The sequence below is a fragment of the Hyalella azteca genome, unplaced genomic scaffold (assembly GCF_000764305.2).
Source record: "Hyalella azteca isolate HAZT.00-mixed unplaced genomic scaffold, Hazt_2.0.2 contig5093, whole genome shotgun sequence".
In the NCBI taxonomy this organism is placed as follows: domain Eukaryota; kingdom Metazoa; phylum Arthropoda; class Malacostraca; order Amphipoda; family Hyalellidae; genus Hyalella; species Hyalella azteca.
The window spans coordinates 284,504-309,252 of NW_025935295.1; the positions used below are offsets into that span (position 1 = coordinate 284,504).

General features: G+C 38.3%; 1 protein-coding gene across 1 annotated transcript in view; it reads right to left on the minus strand.

The window, feature by feature from the left end:
• Nucleotides 1–24,749, minus strand: part of LOC108672527 (plexin-B) — a 211,081-nt gene that overhangs the window by 47,914 nt on the left and 138,418 nt on the right. Inside the window, exons 2-4 of the mRNA XM_018160209.2 lie at nucleotides 23,020–24,514; nucleotides 20,338–20,466; nucleotides 11,569–11,669 (exon numbers count right to left, since the gene is read on the minus strand). Coding sequence (XP_018015698.1) covers nucleotides 11,569–11,669; nucleotides 20,338–20,466; nucleotides 23,020–24,453 — 1,664 coding nt within the window. The 5' untranslated portion in view covers nucleotides 24,454–24,514. The remainder of the gene's footprint in view (nucleotides 1–11,568; nucleotides 11,670–20,337; nucleotides 20,467–23,019; nucleotides 24,515–24,749) is intronic.

Sequence of the window (24,749 nt, forward strand, 5' to 3'; positions counted from 1 at the left end):
GGGAAGTAAGACAAGTAAATGTATCGATGCAGCACATACATTGAACGTCAGGAGAGATGTCAAAACTGTACCAAAATGGGACTTAAATGACTTGAACAATGAGTCGAAGCACGTTACCTTAAAGTTTGACAATAATACACAACGGAACTATAATAAACCGGACAAAAACGTACGTAGGACATCAGTCGCATGCATGACAGGGAAGTTTTTTCATTATGGATAATTTGCGCTTTGTAGTGCACTTTAACTGAAAAATTAGGTCCACATCGCAACAATATTTTTGCCCAAGGTTTTTTATTTCGTGTTCTATTCAAAGACAATATGCACAGTAGAATAAATAATTCCACACATGCTCGATTAATTGATGGGTCTGTTCCTATTGGAGTTGAAATCTCGCAAAGGTCTTAAATGATAGATCACGAGTAGCGTGAAATCACGTGTTATTTTTGTACCGCCATCATTCTAGGAGGTGTCGGTGAGGCTTATTATTAAGTGGAAGTATACGAACTCACACATGGCCGGCTTGTGCTCCAGCCGATACATACGTGTGGAAATATCGACGATGTGTCACAGCGTTAGCACCAAGCGTGTCAGACCTCACGCACTGCACTGCGCTACGCCGTAATTGAATGCGAACATCGAGTCGGGTTTGAGCTATTGTAAGCGTCGTAAAACTGGCCTTAAATCTCCGACACTTTAGATACGACGAGCCTGTGAGCCTTCAAACATACTTGGAATCACAGCTTTCCTCTTACCATCTGTCTAGGTTTCGAGGAGGGCCGGAACCGTCAAATAAAAACTTTCAACAAAAAACATTTTATAAGAACAGATATTTCAAATCGCGTCATAATTTACAATGACAAGAAGAGCATGTTTTCAATTAATTGCACACCATTATCCATTCACTGCTCCTTCTTGAAATGATGAAAAATGAACCACATCATGCAATGTTATTTTCAGTGTTCAACAGCTAAATGGGTTATTTTTTTCCTACCATATTGAAAGTTCACGAGCTGGTCCATATATAGCAACTTGATAACAATGAATGACAAAACAATAAAACGTTTCATCCCGTTAGATTCAGGTGCCAAAAAATGTCAACAATTTTCTAAATACGAGGCATTCATGTTAAATTCAAAATAGACACAGGCTTGAGAGCGTGCTAAGCTATTGCGTAGAGACCTTCATGATTTTCTAAAAATTGCTAAGTAAAACAGTGGCAACCTAATTCTTATTCATTCTGAAAGTAGGCCACGAAAAGCAAACTAAGTTACAAATGAACTCGTAAAATGATTCATAAGAATTGAAGAAAAAAGAACAAACTCTGAAAGCTCTATTGTCTTTCACAAGTAATTAATTAAAAGGAACTAACAAATTAAAATTGTTATTTATTAATTTTTAAAGTTATATTAAAGAAAGCAAAGAGAGGTGTGCTGGAACTAACATACTCGTACTGTTGAGCTTTTTAGTTAAACGTTGGTAATCATTGCAATTTTTTAAATTAGAAAAATTTCCAGGTAGTTAACATATTTTCTCTGGCTCAACATAATACGGACGATATCAGGAAAGCCAAGGTAATCTCGATTAGTTATTATACAATCATCAATTCAACTGAGGTTAATTGTGGTTAATTCATTCAGTCTGTGGTTAATTTTAAATGACGTGTTAATGATATGCTTTTACCCAGAAATATTGCAGACGCGCTACCCTCGTCAATCAGTAATGTAACCCTTTAATTCTTTATAGTGGAGGGAACTAAATTTTCCAGCATAAAAATCTATAACAAAATCCTAAAATGTAGTATGCATTTCCCGATATTTATAAAGTATATTTATGTCACGATTGCAAGAGGATTTAATTTTTTTTTCAATTTAAGCGGTTCAATTTTCATTAAAAAACTAATTTCGATCTGAGATTAATTTAGATGTTGCAAAATTGCGTCATAAATTAGACCATAAATTAAAATTAGCAATTATTTGACTCGCACAGCAAAATTGTGACGTACCATAGGTCGTTACAACAACTTTAAAACAACTCCCTAGAATTTTTGTGTTTCGTCCTCAGTATTCACAGTACTTGTTACGCTCATCCAGTTAAAAACGGACTGTTCGCAAGTAGCGAATTGTTCTTGACAAGTAGGGGCACTTTGATATAACGCCGTGTGGCAATCATGGGAGAAATGTGTCAGCGGAAGGTGTCATTAGAGCAAGAGGCGCCGCGTAATGACTGGACGTGGCAGGCGGGGTGACCAGTCGCTGTGTTGTCAGCTGTCGGGCCAGTAATGCGATGAAGATGTCGACCACGAGCTGGTCGATATTGCGACACGCACTCTACCTTCGTCGGTGCCTGCAACGCGACGCTACATTCACTGTAATTCCTGCTTCCGCGACGATAAAGTTGCGGTGCACTCTCCAGGTGCAGGAGCTAACCACGTATTTGAAACCGCACTCGATATTTCTGATTATTTTGCTACTTAAAATGAACGTCACAAGAATAAATCAGTGAATTACCTTCAGTTTTCACTTTGAGCTATGCATTACCAGTGCGTTGGTGATTACAAGCAATAGAATTGTAAACACAAATCTCTGTTTCCTGACACGAGTTTTTTTGCTGCCCTCGACTAGTCCGCCCCTAGTTTACACTTAATAAGTTTTACACCTCCACATAATGAAGGAACGATGTAGAAAGCACAATGGCCTGTCAAAAAGTTCCGGTAGCTGCCCTCGGTGTCTGCAACTCGTCGCCTATCCTGATGATTTCTTTACCCTCACTCGATGAAATTATACCCTGAGAAATTATACCCTGAGAAATAATACCCTGAGAAATTATATATCTAGCAGGCAAGGTCCCATGATGAGCCGATAAGCTGTCCATCGTCTACAACTTGTCTGTCACTTCATCCAGTAATTTTCATGCCCTCGTCTACCCAATAATACCCAAAAGGGAACTGAAGCCGCTTCAGATACTTCAAATGAGTAAAGATGACTACTTATACTGTTGTGAGTGGATGACAATTGCTCAGTTTTAGCGGGTGATGCTAATTTAAAATCTTTCGAAGTATTATTTCCAATTTGAGCTTGTATGAATATGAATCATGGAAAATTGATTGACAATTAAAATGTATAAAAAAGAAGTTCGCTTTAATGACAATTAAAATGAATTTCTTCATTTTGAATTGAATTTGAAATCATGTCTAAATTATTACTTTTTTATGACATATATACCGAATGTTTATCTGCATGGATTACTGATCAATAAGTTTAATACAGATGAGCGCAGGGCGCATCGCCGTAAGTATGTATGCCGTAACGTAATTTCAAAATCATTTTGACGGTTCACACAAAAGCAGGAGTTATCGTAATGGAAACCAGCTTTTAAACCCACCTCATCTAGTTGTGAGCATTTGCTCTAAATAGTCCAACGACCCTAAACCGAAAGCGATATCAAAATGTTAGATTGCACTTCGAGTATTTTTGACAAGATAACTTAGTTTTTTGGAACCGAAGTCGTTTTTAAAAAGCCCATTTAGTTCTGATTCGGTTTGAATTTTTTATCAGATTGGTTTTTTACTACCGTTTATTTGTACTACATTTTTCTTACATTTTTCAAATGAACGATGCTCTCAGGAGGTCAGGGAACCAATAGAAAATTTCCAGACAAGTTTTGGCGAATAAAAGTAGGATGTTAAAGTATAGAATTTCAAATAAGCGAAAACTATTTGCGTTGGCATCGAACCTACACTTCTGCGTAGCTGAATTTTTATTATCACTTTACGTCACTTGGCCAAATTACCATGACCAGCCTCCAAGCGTGCCGCATCCGCTGCCTCGCAGGAACACCTTTCAATGTCCAGAGTGAGGCCATTGTGGTAATTTCTATATGATACGAACTTTGCGTGAGTCCTTAGTCCATTAGGGAGCTTTCATTAAATTTAACCGCTGTAAACAATTTAACAGACGATTTGCGATGCCATTAGTGCCGCATGGAAGTATTTTAACTCGACGGAAATGTCACTTAGGGGCGCCCTGGAACAGCTAGCCTACCAAAGATGTCTAAGCCTCAACTTTACGAAGAAAACTAGGCACGACGATTACCGCCGAGACTTAGAGTAAGTCTTCAATGAAATGGACGAAAAAAACTGCTGCTAATCGCTCTAATAATCCCAGACGAGTCACTAACAACTTTGTGGCACATGCAGACGTCAAAGAACGAAAAATATAACTGGTGAAAACGGAGTTGAACCTTGCAAATGAAGTAGGCTCGGTTCATTTACAGATGACGCGATAACAAAGTGAAATCGTAAATTCAAGAGAACAGTCCTACGATGCTTAATTTATCGAAGGGTTTTCCCTTCTTAGACGATTTTCATCTCTAGAGAAATCGAAAAAAAATTTCTACTGCAGGTGAAATTTGCCAAGAAACGTTGTGTGGTGATGGCAGCTTTGCCGTGTCAGGAGAGCCGAGTTACGGGAGTTACATCGCAGGAAAGTGCAACCGAGAAGCCACAGTGAGCAACAAAAAGCCGGCAAGCGGACGCACGGATTCCTTTCTCCGCCGCGTATGGAAATGCACATCGAGCACAAGTTTGGGGGAAAATTTCAGGGAAGAATCGGGCGCAACTGGGTTCCCTAACTTTATTATTAAAGCTTGTAGCGAGCACCCTGCAAGCGCTGATCGCTACATGAGCGAGCAACTCCTGCAACTCAAGTTACAAAGTTGGAGCAATTCAGCGAGCGAACAGATTATGTCAGAAACCCAGTCAGTGACAGCTCGGCGGCTGTACAGTCGAGCGTCAGCGAAGCTGAAATGATGTTGTTCTCAACAAGATTTAAAGGGAGATTTGTTTTGAACAAATACCAACTAAGTAAGTAGCGACAAGCTTAGAACAAAGCTGGTTCAGATATGTGAGAATGAAGTTTGAGATAAAACTACAGATATTCTGGAATTATTTAAATTTAGGGGTTCCATGAGCAATATTCTCACATGTCACGAAAACTAAAAAAAAAAGTTAAACAATTTGAAATAAACTCAAACGTTAGGGACACGCGGAGCGACTTATATAGTAAAAGATGCCTGTATGAACGACTGTCAACATGACATATTCAGTCAACGACTGTCAACATGCCAAGTCTATATATATATAAGCAGCATACACAAGGGTTACGGATTGTTAGCAAATGACAAGTTTACACATGTCTTAATTTTCTTGACGAATCGTGACACATTTATTACCCGTTCACTACAGTTCTTTATCCTATAATGCGGGGAAATACAAATTTACAAAAAGAACAGGCAAAATACAAAGATCTAGGTGAATATGAACTAAATAAAAATATCGGTAAAGTCATTGATAAAATCTAAAGTTCACTTCTGTATGATACAATAGATGATTGTAAAAAATATACGTAGGTAATAATTACACAATAAACATATGTTAAAAGTTGCATAACACTGTATATTATTTCGTTTTACGATGCATAAATATAGACAACAATAAAAAAGAAAGGTGAGAATATTGACAATTTTTCGTTACCTCTCACGTTTCCTACGCGACGGACACGCGCGCTGTTGCCGGAGAAGCGCTTGCAATGCAGCGCACAATCTTCGTTCATTTTCCGCATCTATTTCCCTTTCCAGTTTTCTTTCAGATTTCCACAGATGTCACCTAATTGCATCGTGTCAAGAAGGATTTTTTAGATTTTTCCCGGAGGGACGTGAGGGAGAGCACCTATAAAAACCCACTCAGGGAATTGATGAAAGATCTTTACATTTCGACTCAGCGACGACGCCGCGTCACAGCGCGGGCAAAACATTTTGAAGTTCACACGGAGTACAACAGAGGAGAGCGAGCGTTTCAAGTGAATCGGTTTGAGTAGCTAGGAGCAGGAAACGAGCAGAATCGATCAGACGAAATGGGAGTGAAGATTTATTTCATCAGGTTGAGGATAAGTTGTGCCGGAGATTACATAAACTAGTGCTCCTTAAACTCCGTTTTGAATGAGTTAACATTTGGCCATGATGATAGAAAGAAGTTCACACAATTCAGGAACAGAAATCTACACTTACTAAGAACTGTTACGATTGATCGAAAAGTTAATTTGATTTCTGCAGAGGTACTCCATTTCCATAAAAAAACGAACAGGATCCAGTCAACGAATCACCGCGAGCTAACAACTTCTCCAACAAAAAAGGACGAAAGTACAGAAAAGACAAACAACCATCCTGGCTTGATAATAAACCTGGGAAGTTAGGGGATTTCAAGGCTTTAGCGAAATGGAAATACGATACGCGGGCGAATTCAAGGGATATTTGTCGAACTGATTAGTCAGCAATTGGGACGCGCAGCCGAAGCAGCTTTTGTAAACATGACAACGGCGGGAGGCTTCGACAGCTGGGGCGGGACCACTGATGCTGGCGAAGATGGGAAACTCGCATAAACTCGAAAAACTTGAAAAAATTAAACAGGTATAGAGAATGTGACTGGGGATTGTATGCCTGGTAGTGTGAAAGATCCGAAAGAAAAGGCAACTATTTTCGGAGAAACATGTAAATAAACAAGCTGGTAGGTATCTTCTAAATGTGAAGGAATTGCGGCTTGTTCCGACTTGACAAATAAAAAAAAAATTTGCCTAACAGCGAAATTGATTTCATGGACTTTGCGTCATAGCTTAAAAGCTATCAATTTGGAAACGAGCTGGAATATTGATTTCTTTTGCGAAAGAAAAAATAATTGACGAGAACTAGGAATAATTAGATTAATACTGTAGAGCATAAGTGGCCCTAAGCAGCCCGTATTGTTAATTTTCTGCGATCCAAACAAATATTCAGCCACTAAAAGAACCGTATGATATGCGTTGATTTTACCCAAACCTACACAAAGTTATGAGAATAAAAGTGGGTCAATTCTAGTAGGCAAATCTTTATCATGGACCAATTTTTTAAATGATTTTGAAAATGGAATGAAGTCATAAAAAAATAAAATCATTCCCTTTGGAAAAAGATTCCCCCAAAAATTGTTAACTATCATAACGAAATAAAAAAAACTCGCAGAAGGCGACATGAATGATTAAAAACTCAAAGAGAAACTCATCAAGAACAGAGCCTAGCTGGTTTAATATTTTATATTTATTTACCGAAAACATGAATTGGGAGGAGTAACGATGGTGTTTTCGGATCTAGAGCGCTGAAAAATTAACGCTCGAGTTAATGATGCAACACGCGAAGGTCTTCCAAGCAGAAGTGAGCTTCTACAAAAACTTCGTCTGAAACTTTACGCAATTTATTCAAAGAGTAAAAACGGACTCATTGAATTAGAACGAACTAATAGAATTGGAGCGGAGTCTTTGAATTAAAACGGACTCAATGAAATAGAGCTAATTCCTAGAAATACAATGCACTCATAGAATTTAAACGGGCTCTTAGAATTATTACTAAAATGAAAAGTTGATTCGCAATCGTCCATGATCAAATTTTTCTTGTGAGCATGCAAAGCGTAGAAACGAGCGGCGATTTCGTCTTGTAAGCAGAAATAACGCAACTGTAATATTGAAATAAAAATATACCCGAAACAAAGGAATTCAGAAATTTAAATCATACAATTTGAAAATTGAAATAATTAAGCAGTCAAGAACGCAAAAAATTATCCTAACTCAATTCTATTTATTTCACGAAGAACACTTGATATCGAGAATATAAAATATATTCAAGTTAGGCAACTCAAAAGCATTCTCAGGGCGACTCAGGTCAGCCATTAGTGGCAGGCTCAGCAGCAATCCATTTATTAGCAAATCACAAGCGCCACTGGCAGCAGCTGCATTATCTCCATTAAGACGACATCTCCACCATTGCATGGCTCGCGATAAACACTTGATGGTTGAGAAGGCAAGGCACTGCAGCGCGAGATGTGTCCACAATACCTGACGTCTGCCGCATTATGCTCCTGACTTCCCATGAAAAGCAGGTGATAGCAATGAACAAGACCTACGCTTCTGTGCCTCCTAATGACGCTATTGAGTGACTATATCGACCTCTCAAAGGGCCCGCACGAATCTCTTGAAGATCATTATCGCAGTACCAATTACATTGGCAGTTTGACACGCAAGACGTTATAGTGAAGGGAGGAAATTCTCAGCCAGAACCATCATGGGTCGCTGTGCTGGCTGTCGTCTCATCAAGCAGTCAATGCAGAAGAGATTGCAGCCAACAACACAAGAAGTGACACTGCATTCAGTTAGTAGTCACTAGCGAAAAGGCCAAACTCCTTACGTAATACATAACCTGGCGGTGGAAAAGTCAATCGGGTGCTTACTTCCCTTTACTAATCATAGGCCGAACATTATTTACAGCTTAGTAACGTGAAACCTCGATCAGATTTCACTTCAATCCAATGTACGAGTCAGAGACCTGGCTGGCTACCTGTGATGGAAGATTATCCTTGTTACGATTCCAAACTGCCAATACTTTGAGCAATTTTTATGTGTACGCAAGAACAAAAAACTTGTTTATCGCAACTATTAGAAGAGGAAATGAGAATATCAAATATTTAGACTTGTATCCCTCATAAGAACATTGTTTATTGTTCATCTTCATCTCAGCATCTGAGATAACTTGCATGACAAAAGAGTTCTGAGTTTTATTTATGAAATAGCGTCCGAATGTCAATCTTTGCGTATTGCCAGTTACTAACTTTAAATTGAATTAACATATTCTCACATTTAAGATGCGATAAATACAGATTATCAAACGGATGTCGGTATAACGTCTCGAAACTTCTATTATTATTCTATTAGCAAGAAGGAAAGAGCCAACAAACAGGAGATCTGCTTGTGCAACCTCTCTAACTAAATGAAATGACGTATATGTAGATAGATTTATCTCCTGCAATTATTTCTGTTGCCTCGTTTGTAATTTTTCCATCTCGTTTTTACTGCATTCTCCGCGAATTCAAATTGTTCTAAATGATAGTATTTGCATTAAAGTATTTTTGAATTGACAACGGAGCTTGACTACATAACGTTCTCTGTAGAGATATAATGAATTTTCAAGTCCCTATTTTAACTTTAAATTTGTATTAACCCGCAGATTACAACTAAGATAGGTAATCGTTTGTTTGGTTAAGTTGCAGCAGTAGTCGGTACACAGCCTGTAAAAGTTCATTAGGGGAGAATAATATTTCTTTCGCACCCAGCCACGGCACTCCGCGACAAGTTCTGTAATTACGCAATCCAAGCACATAATGCAACACCCGGGCCACCGTCCCAGCTTTGTGAACCTTCCCCAGTCATCGAAGAAAAGGGGACTTCGAAATGGGATAAAAATTAGTATTTAATATTGGCAAAAGGGGACCAAAATTAACAGTGTTATAGGAACCTTAGGAATTTATGAGAAATTTTTGAAAAATGTTCGGTTACATTAAAAAAGGGGAGGCAGCTGCCACGGATCTTTTAATGAAGAAATTTAGGAGCGCTGATGAAGAGTGTCGGCGAAGGAGCAACGTGACCGAATTACGGAACACTTCGGACAATTTTTTAGTCAGCTTGCCAGTTATGGGAACTGAAAAACTTTCAGTTCCCAACAGCCGCACGAAAGTTGAATCACATAAGTAACTAATTTAGGCACGTACATAATTCTAGGGAATAAATATTCATAACAACAATTTATTTACGCTCGACTACGCCACAAATTAAATATCGATTTACCCCAGAGGTACCATAATTTGCTCGTTCATTTCAGATGATAAAAGCAGACTCGCTTCAAAAATATTATGCCTTATCATGTACACTTTTGAGTTTATTTTAGTGGAAGTTATCAATTAACAGAAATTTTTTACTCTAGCAGCTTATTTTTATCTAAAGAACGTCTCATAAATGTATCCAGCGGTTTAAAATACAACTAGAAAGTTACACAAATTTAACATGAAACATAAAAGACCAAAAAGATGATCTTATATTTACTCATGTGGGCTTCAATTAATTATTATTCATGTATTATGTCTCGTGCATAAACTCAAACATTCGGACCACTATTGAGCTATCGAGTGTCTATGAGATAAAAACATCAGTTGCGGTCAACGAAAAAACGTCTATGTCAAAAGCCATATGAGAGCCTGAAATAAGATGCAAAGAATTTCGCGTATAATAAACATGCAAACGAATAATGTATGTAAACAGAACATGTAATGCACGTAAACAGAACAAATAATGCAAAGCTGATGTCATGTCTCACACATAACGAGATGCTTCATTCAAGTGGAATAAAAAGCTAATCAAGAAGCCATTTTTGCCAAAATTCCTCAAGTTAGAAGCTTGTTTTAGTGCTCATAAATGTAAATTATTCAGAGTCGACTGCGCACTGGCAGGGCCCGTATCAACTAAAATTTTATTTCAGAACAAAGAATTGATGAAAGCGCTGTTGCATACCCGGGCTATATTGCTGGTTTCGGATTAAGACACATTAATATGCAGCAATTAAGGTGCGTGCAGTTCGCGTGGTCGGAAATTGCGGCGAAGTATTAAGAGAATCCATAAAATCAGACGCACACTGCGGATTAGAATGGAGCACAAAAGTGTTCACTGGAAAACGCAGCGCGAGTATTAACCTTTCAACTTAATTAATTGAGGTTCTTAATTACAACGTGCGCGCATGAATGTGCATTTATAATAAACGACAGACGCTAACATAAATTCAAGATTTACGTAATAAAATACAAAAAAGATAAGGGGTGCAGCAAATTAGAATGTATTTCAGTTATTCAGAGAGACTTTGAGTTGTCAAACGTGGAAGCACGTTGAGAATAAATAAAATGCTTCGAGAAAATTCCGAGGATTTATTCGCTGGAAAATACCTACATATATAAACATGCGCAGGCGCATTCTATTCATATTACATGAAATTGTAAACTTTGTTACAAAGAAGAAAAATTTGGCATTGGATTTCTGATGAAGTATAAACAAAAGTGATGAAGAGACAATATGTCACAAGCTTGCTAGGAATGTTGGAAGAAATGCTCCAAAATACTATGAATTCTAATATTTCCGTATTTATCATTATAATCACTAAATAAAGCAAGTTGCAAATGGATTTTCTATCAATAGATTGCCTGAAGGAAAAACTGCCTAAATAGTGTTTTTATGTCAAAAAATCACTCATTATTGGCTATTGGAATCTGAAACTATGTAGCCGTGCTCGGCTGCGGAAAAGCTACGAACAAAACAAATGCGTTTGACTGTCTCCAGTTATTGGCGATTTGTAATTACGCTTTTTGGATTAGCGAGAATCCCTGAATATGAGCAATTTCATTTAAAACTTCTATTGAATATTTTTCAAGGTATTGTTAATTTGAATAGATGATTGGGAAAAATATCACAAACAGAAATATAAATGCCAAATCAAAACCTAAAATTCCTGATATCATTGAAAACGAATCGAAAAACAAAGTTTAACGAAACAAAATAACAATATACCTTCTCAAAAATTTCTTTGTATATCTCAGATCGACTTCGAATCCCGATCGTAAAATTTCCTGCATAACCTCAATTCACGGCAAATAATAAATTATGGCAAACCTACCTTTTCTCCAAGGAGCACCAGCCACAGTAAGGGTCCATCGCTTGGAGGCAGGAGGTGCAGTCCGTGTACGCGTGACAGCTCTGCACCGCTACCTTCGATGCCTGCAACATGTAAACAAATTAGGTAAATGTGAGCTTCCAATCACCAGAAAATATGAACATGTATTGATCACTGAGTAAATATTTCGGTACATGTTAATCGCAAAGAAACAACTATTGTGACTTTTTAACAATAGTCTTTCAATTACGAGTTCAAATATGAGGAATTTTTAGCCATTAAACACGATATCGCGCTAGTGTTTACTTGGTTAATGAAATATTAAATAGGGACCACGTGACAACCTAGTGTTTAACAGGAGTAAATATGCATTATAGATTTATTATAATATAATTACATACATCTTAGATACCGTAGTACACATATTTCATTTTTAATCATTACAACGAGTACAGAAACTATAACCGAAGACCAAAAATACAGAAGTAAGTAAAAAAATAAAGTGAAACCGTGAACTGACAACTGAGATGGAGATTGAGATTCGGATCAAGAACTGAATTAGTACTGAATTACAATAATAAGAAGGCCAATAGTCAAGTTCGTGTACATTTATTACAGGAATAACAACAGTGAATAATAACTTATATAACAGATTCCAGTCAACAGATTGTTAATTTCTCGATTATACTCGATAATGAATTTAAATTTTGCAATCAATACTTACTTTATTGAAAATAACTATGTAATTCAATGGGCAAGAATCAAGTCAATTCCGAAAGAACAAATTTATTCACAGACCTGAAATAAATAGAACACTCATGAAAACATTCATATAATAAACAAACAAATATTACGCAAATTGATAAATAACTGGTCGAACTTACTTTAAAGGATAAAATACTTCCCCAATAATATGCTCATTGAGAAGTAAAAAGCTGAAAACTGTTTGATAAATTATAATTCATGAATTTAGGTTATGTTAGGAATTGCAGTTTCCCCAATAAAGTATCAAAGCTCCGAGAGCTCACATAAATGAATGTCTAAATAGAACAAATTCCGACTGAAACTCGTATTAAATTATTCTATGCCAAAAATATGCGGTAAAGAGTAAATAAAACTTCCAACTTATATCAGGATTTATTCATGACGGGACTAGCGAGCGACTCCAGACGCAGTGTCTCCGAAGAGCGAGGCGGAACACGAGTATCAACAAAGGTGGAAGAAGGAAGCAATCTTGAAGAAGAGAGATTTATTGTGGACGTGGCTGCCTCCCCGCAACTTTACGACGACCCTATCTTCCGCGAGACTTCTACACGCTGACCTAAAATTGATTTCATACCACCCTACTACGTACTACCTCACCGCTCGTGCTCTTTATGATCTGTGTGCACCAAGTGCGGTACATCGCGAGGGCAAATACGACTACCAAACGCGGTTTCTGAAGAAATGTTGATGCTTGCTAATACCTCCGTTCGGAGCGTAACATGCATTAGCGTACTTAGCTTGATCAATGAGAGGCAATTGAATCTTGTATACGAAGCTTTCGAGTGTTTTTTCGTCTAGTGTTTTCCATATCACTAAAATAGAAGATTTTCTGGCATATGATCAGTATGATCAGTCGCCCGCTGTAAAACTTCTGATCTGTTGATAGCAGACTTATTGACAAGTGTCCGCGCTGGAAATTTGATCGCTCGAAGACAGAAGTGCATCTTATCAGCTACGAGCAGTTGTACATAAGCCACAAACTCCTGATCAGCTGTCAGCAGCTGACGCGACAGGAGCAATATCGAAGCTGGGCTCCAGACAGGCGCTGGCAATCCTGGCTTGTCAAGCAGCTGCGCTGTAGTGACTGGACACATGCATGGACATGACGGTAACTTTACTAACAAGTTCTTCGACGGCAAGTCCCAGGCACCGACCGACGATGCCCATCGCAGTTCGTGACGCTGATCGATCCTAGTTCCTTCACAACGGTCCATTCACAACGTCCATTCACAACGGTATTTCATGGGCGGCTTTTTAGCGGCCTGTCGATGGCCGACGATCGTTTCAGTATTTCAGATGCAGGTTCAATGACAGTAGACTTTCCTGAATATCTTTAGGGCTTCTACAATATGACGTTTACCACTTTCAATAGCAGTGGTTTCGGAAAAATTGAACAACTAAGCCGCTTGATTTAAAAAGGAATGGGGACTTTGCCTTTGCGAAGTTTTCACCTAGGAAAACTTGAAAATTGATTCGTAGTTAATGAACAATATTGGAAGAATATGTTGCTTTGTTGAATATGCTCAAAAGCAACAAGTTGCAAGTTCATGTTGCTTTTGTCCTCAACGAATTTGGTGAAACATAGAAATCATAGACTTAGAAACGGCTACAGGTTCCTCACTATTCTAATGTAAATCATAATTTATGGATAGACATGTTTCACGTATTCATGCAGCGACGTGTGAATAGAGTAGTTCTGCCCAAATCAAAGATGACGTCAGATGACCATTTTTATCTGTGGTCCTATAACTATAAAATACACGGCATAACTATAAAATCCCGTATATAACTATAAAAATACACTGCCAATTATTGGTTTTGGACAAATAAACAGCAATTGACCATGTCAAGAATATAAAAGAGAAAAATTCGTTAAAATGCGCCGTTGAAGTCAACTATCATTGCACGTACGTTTTTGTAAACAACTAAACAGACTTGAATGAAAACAAATTAATAAAAATTTTAAAATTATCACGAGAATTTCGACAATCTGAATTGTAAATCCTCGTTCGTTGACATATGTACACAAAATAATAACATTATGGAACAACAATTTAGAAACTTACGATTCAAAGTTTAAGCAAAAACAGTTTCGCCTTTAAATGATATCCCTTATCCCTCAATAAATTCGCTCGCCTGCGTGGCAAAAAAACGAGATAAACCTTTGAGTACTATTCCACAACTTGTTACTAAGAGCGAATTCCGCGGAATAGATGCTACCGCACATTGCTGGACGATAAACGGAACATGTCGCCACGGTGCGACGATGTCGAGAAAGCAAAAACCAATCAGGTTCTAACGGCGCTCAATCCTCTTGAATTCCAAGCACTCGATAAAACAGATAAACAAGAGAAAGCTCGGTTTTCAAGCGCTAGATAGTCAAAACTGGTGTATTTCAGCAGGCTGAAATGTTCAAAGGATTTTCTGTCGCTGCAATGAAAAATCAAATATTTTTCAACATAACTAGAGGCATGAAAGCTCACCAATTAAAGCCCCTCGATGTTTCCTATTCTTCAGGGGAACATATTGTCCCGGTAGTATTTTATTTCAAAGCTTTGGTAAGTTTGAGAGTCTTCCCATGCACGACGTTATAACAAACACATGCGAGGCTCGAAAATCATACAGCCTGAAGCCAGTGTTGATTGAGCGACGCCACGTGTATCATCGGCGGCAAAGTGATACAAATAGTCAATGATTATAGCTAAAATGAATCAAGTTTGCGCTAATTTATTCAATAAAATAAAAAATAGGTATAACTCGGTACTCACTGCAGTGAGTGACAGATTGAGCATTTTCTCGTCGACGAAAACGTGAAGTCACGGCCTTTTTTTCATAAATGAGAAAATACGCTAAAAAGGAATGATCGAACATTCAACTTGTTTATCAAAGCTGAAAACCACAACAAATGAGAATTTAGAGACGCATAAAAATTCAAATCATTCAATTTCACAATTAATTCAAATTAACAAAAGGCGCAAACGTTACCGTAGCGACTGGAGAGAAGAACAATTGCTTCCAGTAGATAATTTTTGGTATCAAATAGCAACTTTAGCACCTGGACAAGCATCATGAACGTTGAAAGTAACACGATTTAAGAACTACTCATTATAATCAACGAGGTTTTTCCTTGCGGTTCACACAGCATGCCATTAAAATAATACCCAGTACTTTCATGCAACTTTAAGTCGAATAAGATTCCTAAAGTAAGCCCTGTTCTTTAAGAAAGCGCGTTCAAAATTTACGATCAAGTGAGTATGTAATCACATAAGCAAGCAAGGTAAGACCATGAAGGCAAACGTGAAAGTTCAGTCAGTCATCGGTACGACAAACATGACCAATTTCTAATAAACGTTGTGCATTTTTAGAAAAGTATCATAACCAATACCTCAAATTAAGCACAAATGTACACGTGAATAATTAAACCAAAGTAGTTCATGTATCGAAGTCGCAAAATAGAGCAAAGCCAAACATATGACCAACAGCTGCAGTGAATGCGTTCAGCGGAGCATGGCAACGAAAAAAAACTGTTCTAGCGGCAGCGTAAATATCAGCAATTAAAAACTTGAGAAAGCGAAGAGCGAAACAAGCTAGGCGATGAAAATTTACAGCAGCTAAAAAGGCACCCAAATTTGAGATGAAGGCCGCTTCTGTAGGCAGGTTGAGCAAGGGGAGACTTGAGCAAACACACGACGCTCTGTAAGTCTCGCAAGAACGTAATCTTTGAACACAAACAAACTAGAAGCGCCATGACAAACAAGGGGTGATGGTGCACGATCCTTCATAGCTTATACAACTGACTTCATGTTTAGCGGCGGCTTCTTCTTTCTCGCGTAATCGGACTTTTTCGGTTATTCATTTTCTTGTGCATCACGTCTGGGGATATACATATAGCTTGAGAACTGCGTTGCACTTGCCATTACACATACTCAAGTCGATCACAGCTCATTTCAGTGGTCACTGAATCCATTACCAAAATATTCAACAAACTCAACTTTTGGGGATACGTAATGGTACTGATTGCCTACTAAAGTCCATAAAAATCAAATTCTCTTGACCTGTCTACTCGCCAATTTTGAGTGTACAGTGAAATGTTTATAATTCATTGTTGGATATTGTGCAACAATAACTCGTACAACCAGTGAATGATGCCCAACACTCTGTGCAACAGCGACTTCAGAATAAGCGACTATTTATAGCCAAGTAACGTAGTAAAGTGTTGCCTACAAGCTACAATGACCACTTATCGGTGTGACATAACAGAATGATTTGTTAGAAGTAAAAAAAAGATTGACAAGTAAACTTGGATGCCATGCACGTGGCGGCTGAACAATATTTTTATGCAGTGTTCGACAGTACAATTTGAGTAATGATAGTCGAAGAGTTCTCAGCCGCCTATATTGCGTTTGACAGGCATTCATACGAGCAAAAACATCAATCAAACCTCGTTCTACATGACAACTGCTGGCTTGTGAATGGCGTGACACAGAAGTGTCTAGCATATACCAGACACAACGATGATGCGCCTCTCTTTCTACCCATTCATAAGATGGATGAAGATCGTGAATTATTAGAAATGATCGATGAATGGTCGTAAACATCAATAGTGGCACTCGGCACAGCTTTCTCGAACTAATAGCAGCAGGAGTGGAAAATAGCTGAATTGATCATATATTAACAGTATATACCTGTAAAACAACCGTACGGAATCTACCATAGGAATGCAATTAGCAACAAGATCTTAGATTAAAAATATTTTTGAGTCAGCTATAAATGAACCAAAAACGCTTCAGACTCTTCAAGTAACGGTCAAAAGAATAAGCTTGTTATTATGTTTACTATGATAAATAAGTCTAATTTACATTTTCAAATAAGATTAAATTGAAACAAAAAACGATAGTTGCCGTGGTAACCAAGGTTTTTCCTACCCCGATCGACAAGGCAAGAGAACACGAGTGATTCAAATGGCCTGCCTATACATTTAAGACGTTGTTTTTCACGAAGGCTTCTCAAGCAAGCGCGATAAATAGAAAAGGTTCGCTGAAAAAATATATCTTTCTTTAGAGCTTCATTTCTGGACACTTTTCCAGGCTGGATCAGAATGAAATCGCATAACTAAAAAATAAATTAGAGAATTTCGTCTTCAAAAAATGTTGTTAAGAACAAACGTTTTACTCTTAGTTTGCACTAATTTCACGGTGCTTACGAATAAGTTACTTGCTATCTCTCACACGAAGGATAATAGAACACCTTATTAACGTAGCACAAAATTGCACGACATAAACAACATAATCAGGAAGAATAGTTTAATATACACATGGATCTTTTTAACTTAAAGAGTTCAATAAATTAAAAGAAATTCACAGAAAGAACTGTGTACGTAGTATCCGAGCAGTCGAGTACATGCTGAAGGTAACAGCACAATACTTTCTCCAACATAATGAAATTTCAACAATTCGGTATAGCTAAGCTTACGCTTCATGCTGTAGCTCAATTATCATGCAAGTAATTATCTGGATTAGTAAAAGCCTTAGTACGTATACGGCAGCCGCCGAAATCGTCGACTCAAAAAGAGCACCAGCATTACGGGTAATTTTTCCCTTAATGGGAAGGAATCAGCAAGAGTGCAGTGCAAGGCAGGAGGGCATCCGTAATTAAAAAGAAGCAATTGAACTGCACCGCCTAATGGTACATTTGGGACCCGCATCAGAATTTCATGAATTCATCCTACTAAATGAGAACAAAGGTGATACAACTTTGCAAACTACTTTACGAAGAAGCTCACGAAGTTCACACTAGTTATTCTCATGTAATTAACTTTGAATCATTGACAGAGCAACACAGCGATTTTAGTTGATGAATTACAAAGCGGTTTTGATGATCTATTTTACAGCGGGAGATGCGTTGTTAATGGTGAAGCGAGTGTAGATTATGCAAACTATGAGTAAAACTCTTGCGGTTTGCAAAATGGAAAATACGACTATAAAAATTGAATCAACTGCTATCGCTACTGGCTAAGGCTTATTGAACAATTAAAATGTCACCTATTTTTCTACCAGAATCTTCATGAAACATTCATAAAAAATTCCTCGAATGTATGGTAAAATATATAGAGGCGATAAAAAACAAAATCTAACAAATCTCCAGAACCGAACGCAGTCAACTCGATCTAATATTCAGCGTTGCGGGCGAATCCAGAGAATACACAACAAACAAAAGACCGACAAAAATTCTGTGCAGCATTAATTACTTCGAGCTGAAAACAATGTTGCCAGATTCCGTAGTAGAATATTTGGGACGAATACAAGCATTTCAGGTTATATATACAACACAACTTGTATGCGGCACACAAGTATTCAAGGATCTACGACCAAATAAAAGGTTTTGGAAATATTCTGTATGATATATTGGTTGGAATAGTTGAGCGAGGTTCATTAGTGCATAAAAGAGAGTAGAGTGGATAAAAATGATCAGCGAACAACGGGTGGCAGGTGAAAAATTAAGATATTTTGACCCCTAGGGCACGTCAGAACAAACAAGTTTCGATATTATTAGAAATCCTAACAAAAATCCAACGCCAAGGCCTTTGAATAATTTAGAGTTGGGTTAAATGTAGCGTCGGCTAACAGAGTTCGCGCCGGCTGCCGAAAATTTGACGTCTAGATTTTAAAGGTGGAATTTGCACTGTAAAGTTTTGGAGGCTGTATCGTAAGCTGAGGGAAGGCATTCGAGTACGTCGTGAGAAAGCGTGGTTTAAGTTGAGAAAAATGCGCGGTTATGTTGAGAGGATGCGTGGTAAAGTTGAGAGAACGCGTGGTTAAGTTGAGGGAAAGTGTGGAGTAAGTCAAGGGAAAGCGTGGTGTAAGTTGAAATAAAACGTGGTTCAAGTTGAGGGAAAGCGTGGTTAAGGTGAGAGAATACGTGGTTAAGTTCAAAGAAAGCGTGGTGTAATTTGAGAGGAAGCGTGGAGTAATTTGAGGGTAAGCCTGTCGTAAGTTGTTTGAAAGCGTGTCGTAAGTTGAGAGAAGAAATTCGTTGTTTGAGGATATCACGACGTAAGCAAGAGAAAGCCAACCGTTAGTTAAAAGAATAGAATTTTTGATGAAAGAAAATAAAAATTGATGAGTAGCATCTCAAAAGTTGAGGAATGGCGTCTCAAAGATTGAGGGACAGCGTCTCATAAGTTGATGTATAGTGTCTCTTAAGTTTATAGGCGGCGTCTCAAAAATTGATGGATAGCGTCTCAAAAGTTGATGAATAGCGTCTCAGAAGTTGAGGGATATCGTCTCAAAAGTTGAGGGATAGCGTCTCAAAACTTGAGGAACAGCGTCTCAAAACCTGAGGAACAGCGTCTCAAAAGTTGAGGAACAGCGTCTCAAAACTTGAGGAACAGCGTCTCAAAACTTGAGGAACAGCGTCTCAAAAGTTGAGGAACAGCGTCTCAAAAGTTGAGGAACAGCGTCTCAAAAGTTGAGGGATAGCATGTTACAAAATGAGAAAGGGTGGTACGTGTTGATGGAAAATTTGAAGTTTGTAAGTGAATGTAATAAGCTGTGACTGAATATATGGCCTAATTTATATCCTGCTAAGTTATCCTACGAATAGGAATCTAATCGATCTTAGCGTTTTCAATTATTATAAATTTGAAAGTCCTTCAAACATTTTTGTATAACTAATCGTTACTAAATACTTGTATAAATATAATTCAATTGTTGTAGGAGAATTGCAGCAATACGCAAGAGAGTAATAATAAGTAATAGATTTATAATTATTACACCTCAAGTACTTATTATAAAAGTAATCAAGTTCTACTTACGCCGAAGTTGCTGAATTTGAGACGGTCTATTTTCACAAAAATTGCGTGGCGGGCTACTTTATAATTCGACCCCAAAGAAATTGTAGGATATCCTTGCTACTTCAAAAACTCTAATAAAATATAAACAAGAGAAGTATTAATCTCTCAAAAATTCTCCAAACATGCTAAGAATAATTAAGGCAAAGGCTTCTCACCCGAAGGCTGGTCAGGACGTAGAGGAAGTCTTTGCGTGGACTGAACTCCATGTCTTTGAGCACCGCGTGCCCGGGGTCAACGGGTACATCAGCGTACAGCGTCGCGCTGTCAGCGCCCACGAGCAGCGCCTGTGATTATCGGTATTAAAGTTATTAATTATCGCGCTGAAGCACAGTTGTCGGAAGAAATAACAACAATTATATAATGGCATAGATAAATAGCTAAAGGATCAATGGAAGCTTACTAAGAGAGTAGTACAAGTACAGTAGCGCAGCATGTAAATGTGGATAATAATAATCCACGCAGGTAAGAGTAAATACAGTAATCCAGCCTAGGAACAACTAAGGCATCTACCAGTTGTTTTATTTTTCTTTTGAGGAAGGATAAATCCGCGTAATTTACGATTTCAAGATAATTTAAATCACCTAAACCATAAACTGCAACGAAAACGAGTTAAGATAAAAAAATATAACTCAGTACTCACAGCAGTGAGTGACAGAGAGCGCATTTTCTCGTCGACGAAAACTTGAGGTCACGGACGGACGGACAGACGGACAGACGGACGGACAGACAGACGGACATGGCGAGCACAATAGTGCATTTTATCCATAAATGAGAAAATGCGCTAAAAAGAACTACGCGGTTTCAAAATGTGTCAAGTAGGAGTAGAAAGAATGCACTATAGAAAAAAATGATCCCATTTGAATTTTAATCATCAATATAAACCTAATTAAAGCAACGAATTATTTTTACTTTAACGTTAATTAAATACCAGGGCTTTTATTTTATTGACGGTATTCGAGAAAAAAAATCTGTTAACCGAGCGAATATTAGGGCAACAACAATCATTTAAATCGAAAAATTGGACTAGGAATAAAAAAATTTCTCGTCATTAACAATTCCCAATTATATATGGAAATATGCGTGAAAAAATCAGTAAAGTATGAAATGGAAGAAATTGAACATTTGAAAATTCAACTACATCGCAACGCAATAATTCTACTGAAAAATAAATACGACTCGCATAAAAGGCATATTTGTTACCTAAAAATCTCTTGAAGCTGCAACACACGCACGGACAATCCTTTGCCGGGATTTTCGAAAGAGTGAAAGAATTACCAGATAGAGAGGAGTTTGTTTGAAGTTTTGTTTTGGATAGAAGGAAAACATTTGGTAGCAGAAGGAAAGGCCTGAAGAATTATATATCTTGAATGAGTCAGTGGCAGTGATGATACAGAAGGTCTCGCACCTCAGGTCTTTGAAAGCTGAATAAGAGGCGACCGTAGCACTTCAAACAGACGCGCGAGTGCCAACAACAAAGCTCGCGTGCATTGAGCAAATGGAGCGGCGCTGTAGCTGCACTTGCAAAGAGTCTCTCACCAAAGTACAAAAGATCCCAACTAACTGCTTCCTACGGACGAAATTACGCGTGAAAAGCGAATCGGCAGCCAAGCTAAAAATTTTTAAGCTTTCAATAAATAAGTTTTGCGTGCGCCTGCATCTCACGCAATACCGAAGAACGGCTGATATGCTTTCAATTTAACATAAATTATAAGGTTGTAATGTATTGAAAATATGAATGTTGCCGAACGCTGTGAGTACTAATGATCTTAAGAGTGGAAATCCTTTCAGCTATGGAAATCACTTCGCCAAGGAGAAGCGTGATTGTAAATTATCTACGGAATATAGCATTCAAACCATTATTATCATTATTTTAATATTTTTGGATGGTAATTTTAACGCAAAAATACAAATGGATTGAAAAGAAATTAGCGAAAAAATATAGAATTTGACTGAATAATTATTTTATTCTTTACATTTCAATCCGAAACAAAGATAGGGATCTAAGTTATAATAAGTTAAAAGAACAGTCGTAATTTCAGGGCTACACAAAAAAATGCATTGAGCACACTTAAATATATAAGAATTACACTATGGAAGTTCAGCTATCAATCAATTTAGGGACCAACAAACAAATTTTAATTCTATTGTGCAGCCTCGCAAAAAATATGATACGTTCAAAAAATTTGACGAGTATTCATTCAATCGCTAGTGCAACTATATAGACACAGGCGAGCTCGTGCAACTTAATTAAGGAAGAAAATACAGCCAGTGACATGCCCTGTCACGTCAGTCGCCATGCCAATAGAAATTAAATTCTGGCAGTGAATAGAAACATTGCATGAGAACAAAAACACGGACTCAATATTCGTGACCCAATATTCAAGGGCCCCGTGACACATTATAACATGCAGGGTAACCATAGGGCCAGCGTGTATCACAACTGAAACCGAAAACTCAAGAAACAAAATATTAGCTATATTTGTGGAATTTCCTGGGATTCTTAAGATTCTTCAACAAAAAAAAATAAGCTTCAATTGCTGTTTTATCTACCAGTTATGAGTTATTGTACTGTGCTCTTATAGGGAATGTATGCAAAGCTATTACCTTTTCAACTGCTGCCAATATTATACCATCATCATCTATAACTATCTAAAAATGTTAGCTGGGCACTAAAAAATATCTCTAAACAAGTATGTAATGAAACGCTTAACGAGTTTTGTTCGAGTTTGACTTATAATTAATTTTGATTAATTGAATATGAACTATAATCAACTTTACAATTAAATTATGCTCGAATAAAATCATGAAGAATCATTCAATGGAAATAAGGCCCTTACCTTTTTGATAAAACCTTCACTGGTGCCCATGAAGGCCACGGAGTGCGTACTGGCCGATGTGGCGACGATTGAAGTCACGAGTGTGTCGTTGAGGAGCAGCGCTGGTCTCGTTGTCAATGGCGCAGACCCCGAAATTTTGAGTCCCTCATTGCAAAAGTCTTGAATGTTGCCTGTGGACCACTGCGTGGGGCATTTGCCGTTCAGAATGGTCCCCGAAATGTGTTCCATGCTACGATATCTTCTGGTCCCGTTGAAACACATATGAATGTTCTCATTGAAACGTGCGTCAACTTCTTTGACGGAGTATAAACACAAAGCTGTCGACTTTTGAGGGTTGTCGGAGTGACCCTGGGCCTCGGCAAAAACAACTGCCATCACTTGATCACCCGTTGAAATGCCCAAGTTCCTTGCAAGATCTTCCCCTGCATCAAAAATGGTCGCGTCTTGTACTAAATTGTGACCAGTTCCGGGACCGTGACACTCCAAGGAAATCTCGGTGTAGGAGTCATAGTTATCATCGGAAATGCATATTCTAGAAATTCTACTGATGTATCCCGCTTCCTCTTGGCCAGGAAGATGAGATTTTTTCTGCACCGTCAAAAAATATACATAGTTTGATGCATTAAATCCGTAAACATACTTGACAAGAAAGTTATCTCGGTACTTGACATCGATTCTTAACAAAGACTGTTCAGAAAACGTAAACTTAGAAAAATCAAGATCGACTAGATTTCTAGTGGCAAGCGCAGGTACGTCATGTCTGTAGTCTCCGATTGCCGTGAACGTCGTTCCTATGTAAAGAGCTTCGGACTCTCCAAAAGTACTGTGGCGTTCAGGTCCAATAAACGCGAACGTGGACGAATGCGGATCGTTTGCTGCGACGGCTCGAGGGATGTACTCGTTGTGGACGGATAAGTTGCCGCGACGGTAAGTGTCACAAGCGCCCTGCGACACAGAGCCGCACACAATCACCGACTCCGTTGAAGGAGCAATAACTAAAACTTTGTTGTGATTATCAGTGGCAGATTTTTTAATATCAGAATTGCAGCCATTGGCATGACAACCTGGGGAATCTAATCTAGGGCCGGTGATGACCTGGTAGATCGGTTTCATGGAGGCACCGTCGAGTTGGTATAACCTGTTGACTGCTCCTAGATAAACGTCGTCACTTGCCATGTCAACAGCAACGTGATTTAGGACGTGGCTCTGATTAGCCGGCACGAATTGCAGGACAACATCTTTGCTGATGTTGGACAAAACCGTCCCGGCTGAGACGTCCCATGTGGACGGGTGTCTCTTGGTGAGGTGCAGGGACAGAGGCTCGGACTTGACGCTCCATAAGCACCAGCAGAAGATGAGGCTCAGTAACACAGACGGAGGCATGGCCCGCCGAGGGAGCCTCCCTGGGGCCGCTACCTCCTGTAGAGGCGTCATGGCGGCCCCGCGGTCCGCTCACCTGCCCCTGCTACAGGGCGCATCGGCCATCCACTCCATCCTGCATAAAACGCAAGCAAAACATTATAAACAGAACGAAATTTCAAATATATTTATTGTTAATTATTCACATTACACAACATAAATAAAACATTAGGAAGAAAAAGAAACTTCGATGATACAAATAGAATACTATTCCAAAAAAGAGTGGCTGATGCTTAACTAATGATGGTTAGCAAAAATGAAGAAGTTACTATATATCATTAGAAAACGAATAAGTTATTCGAAGATAAGTT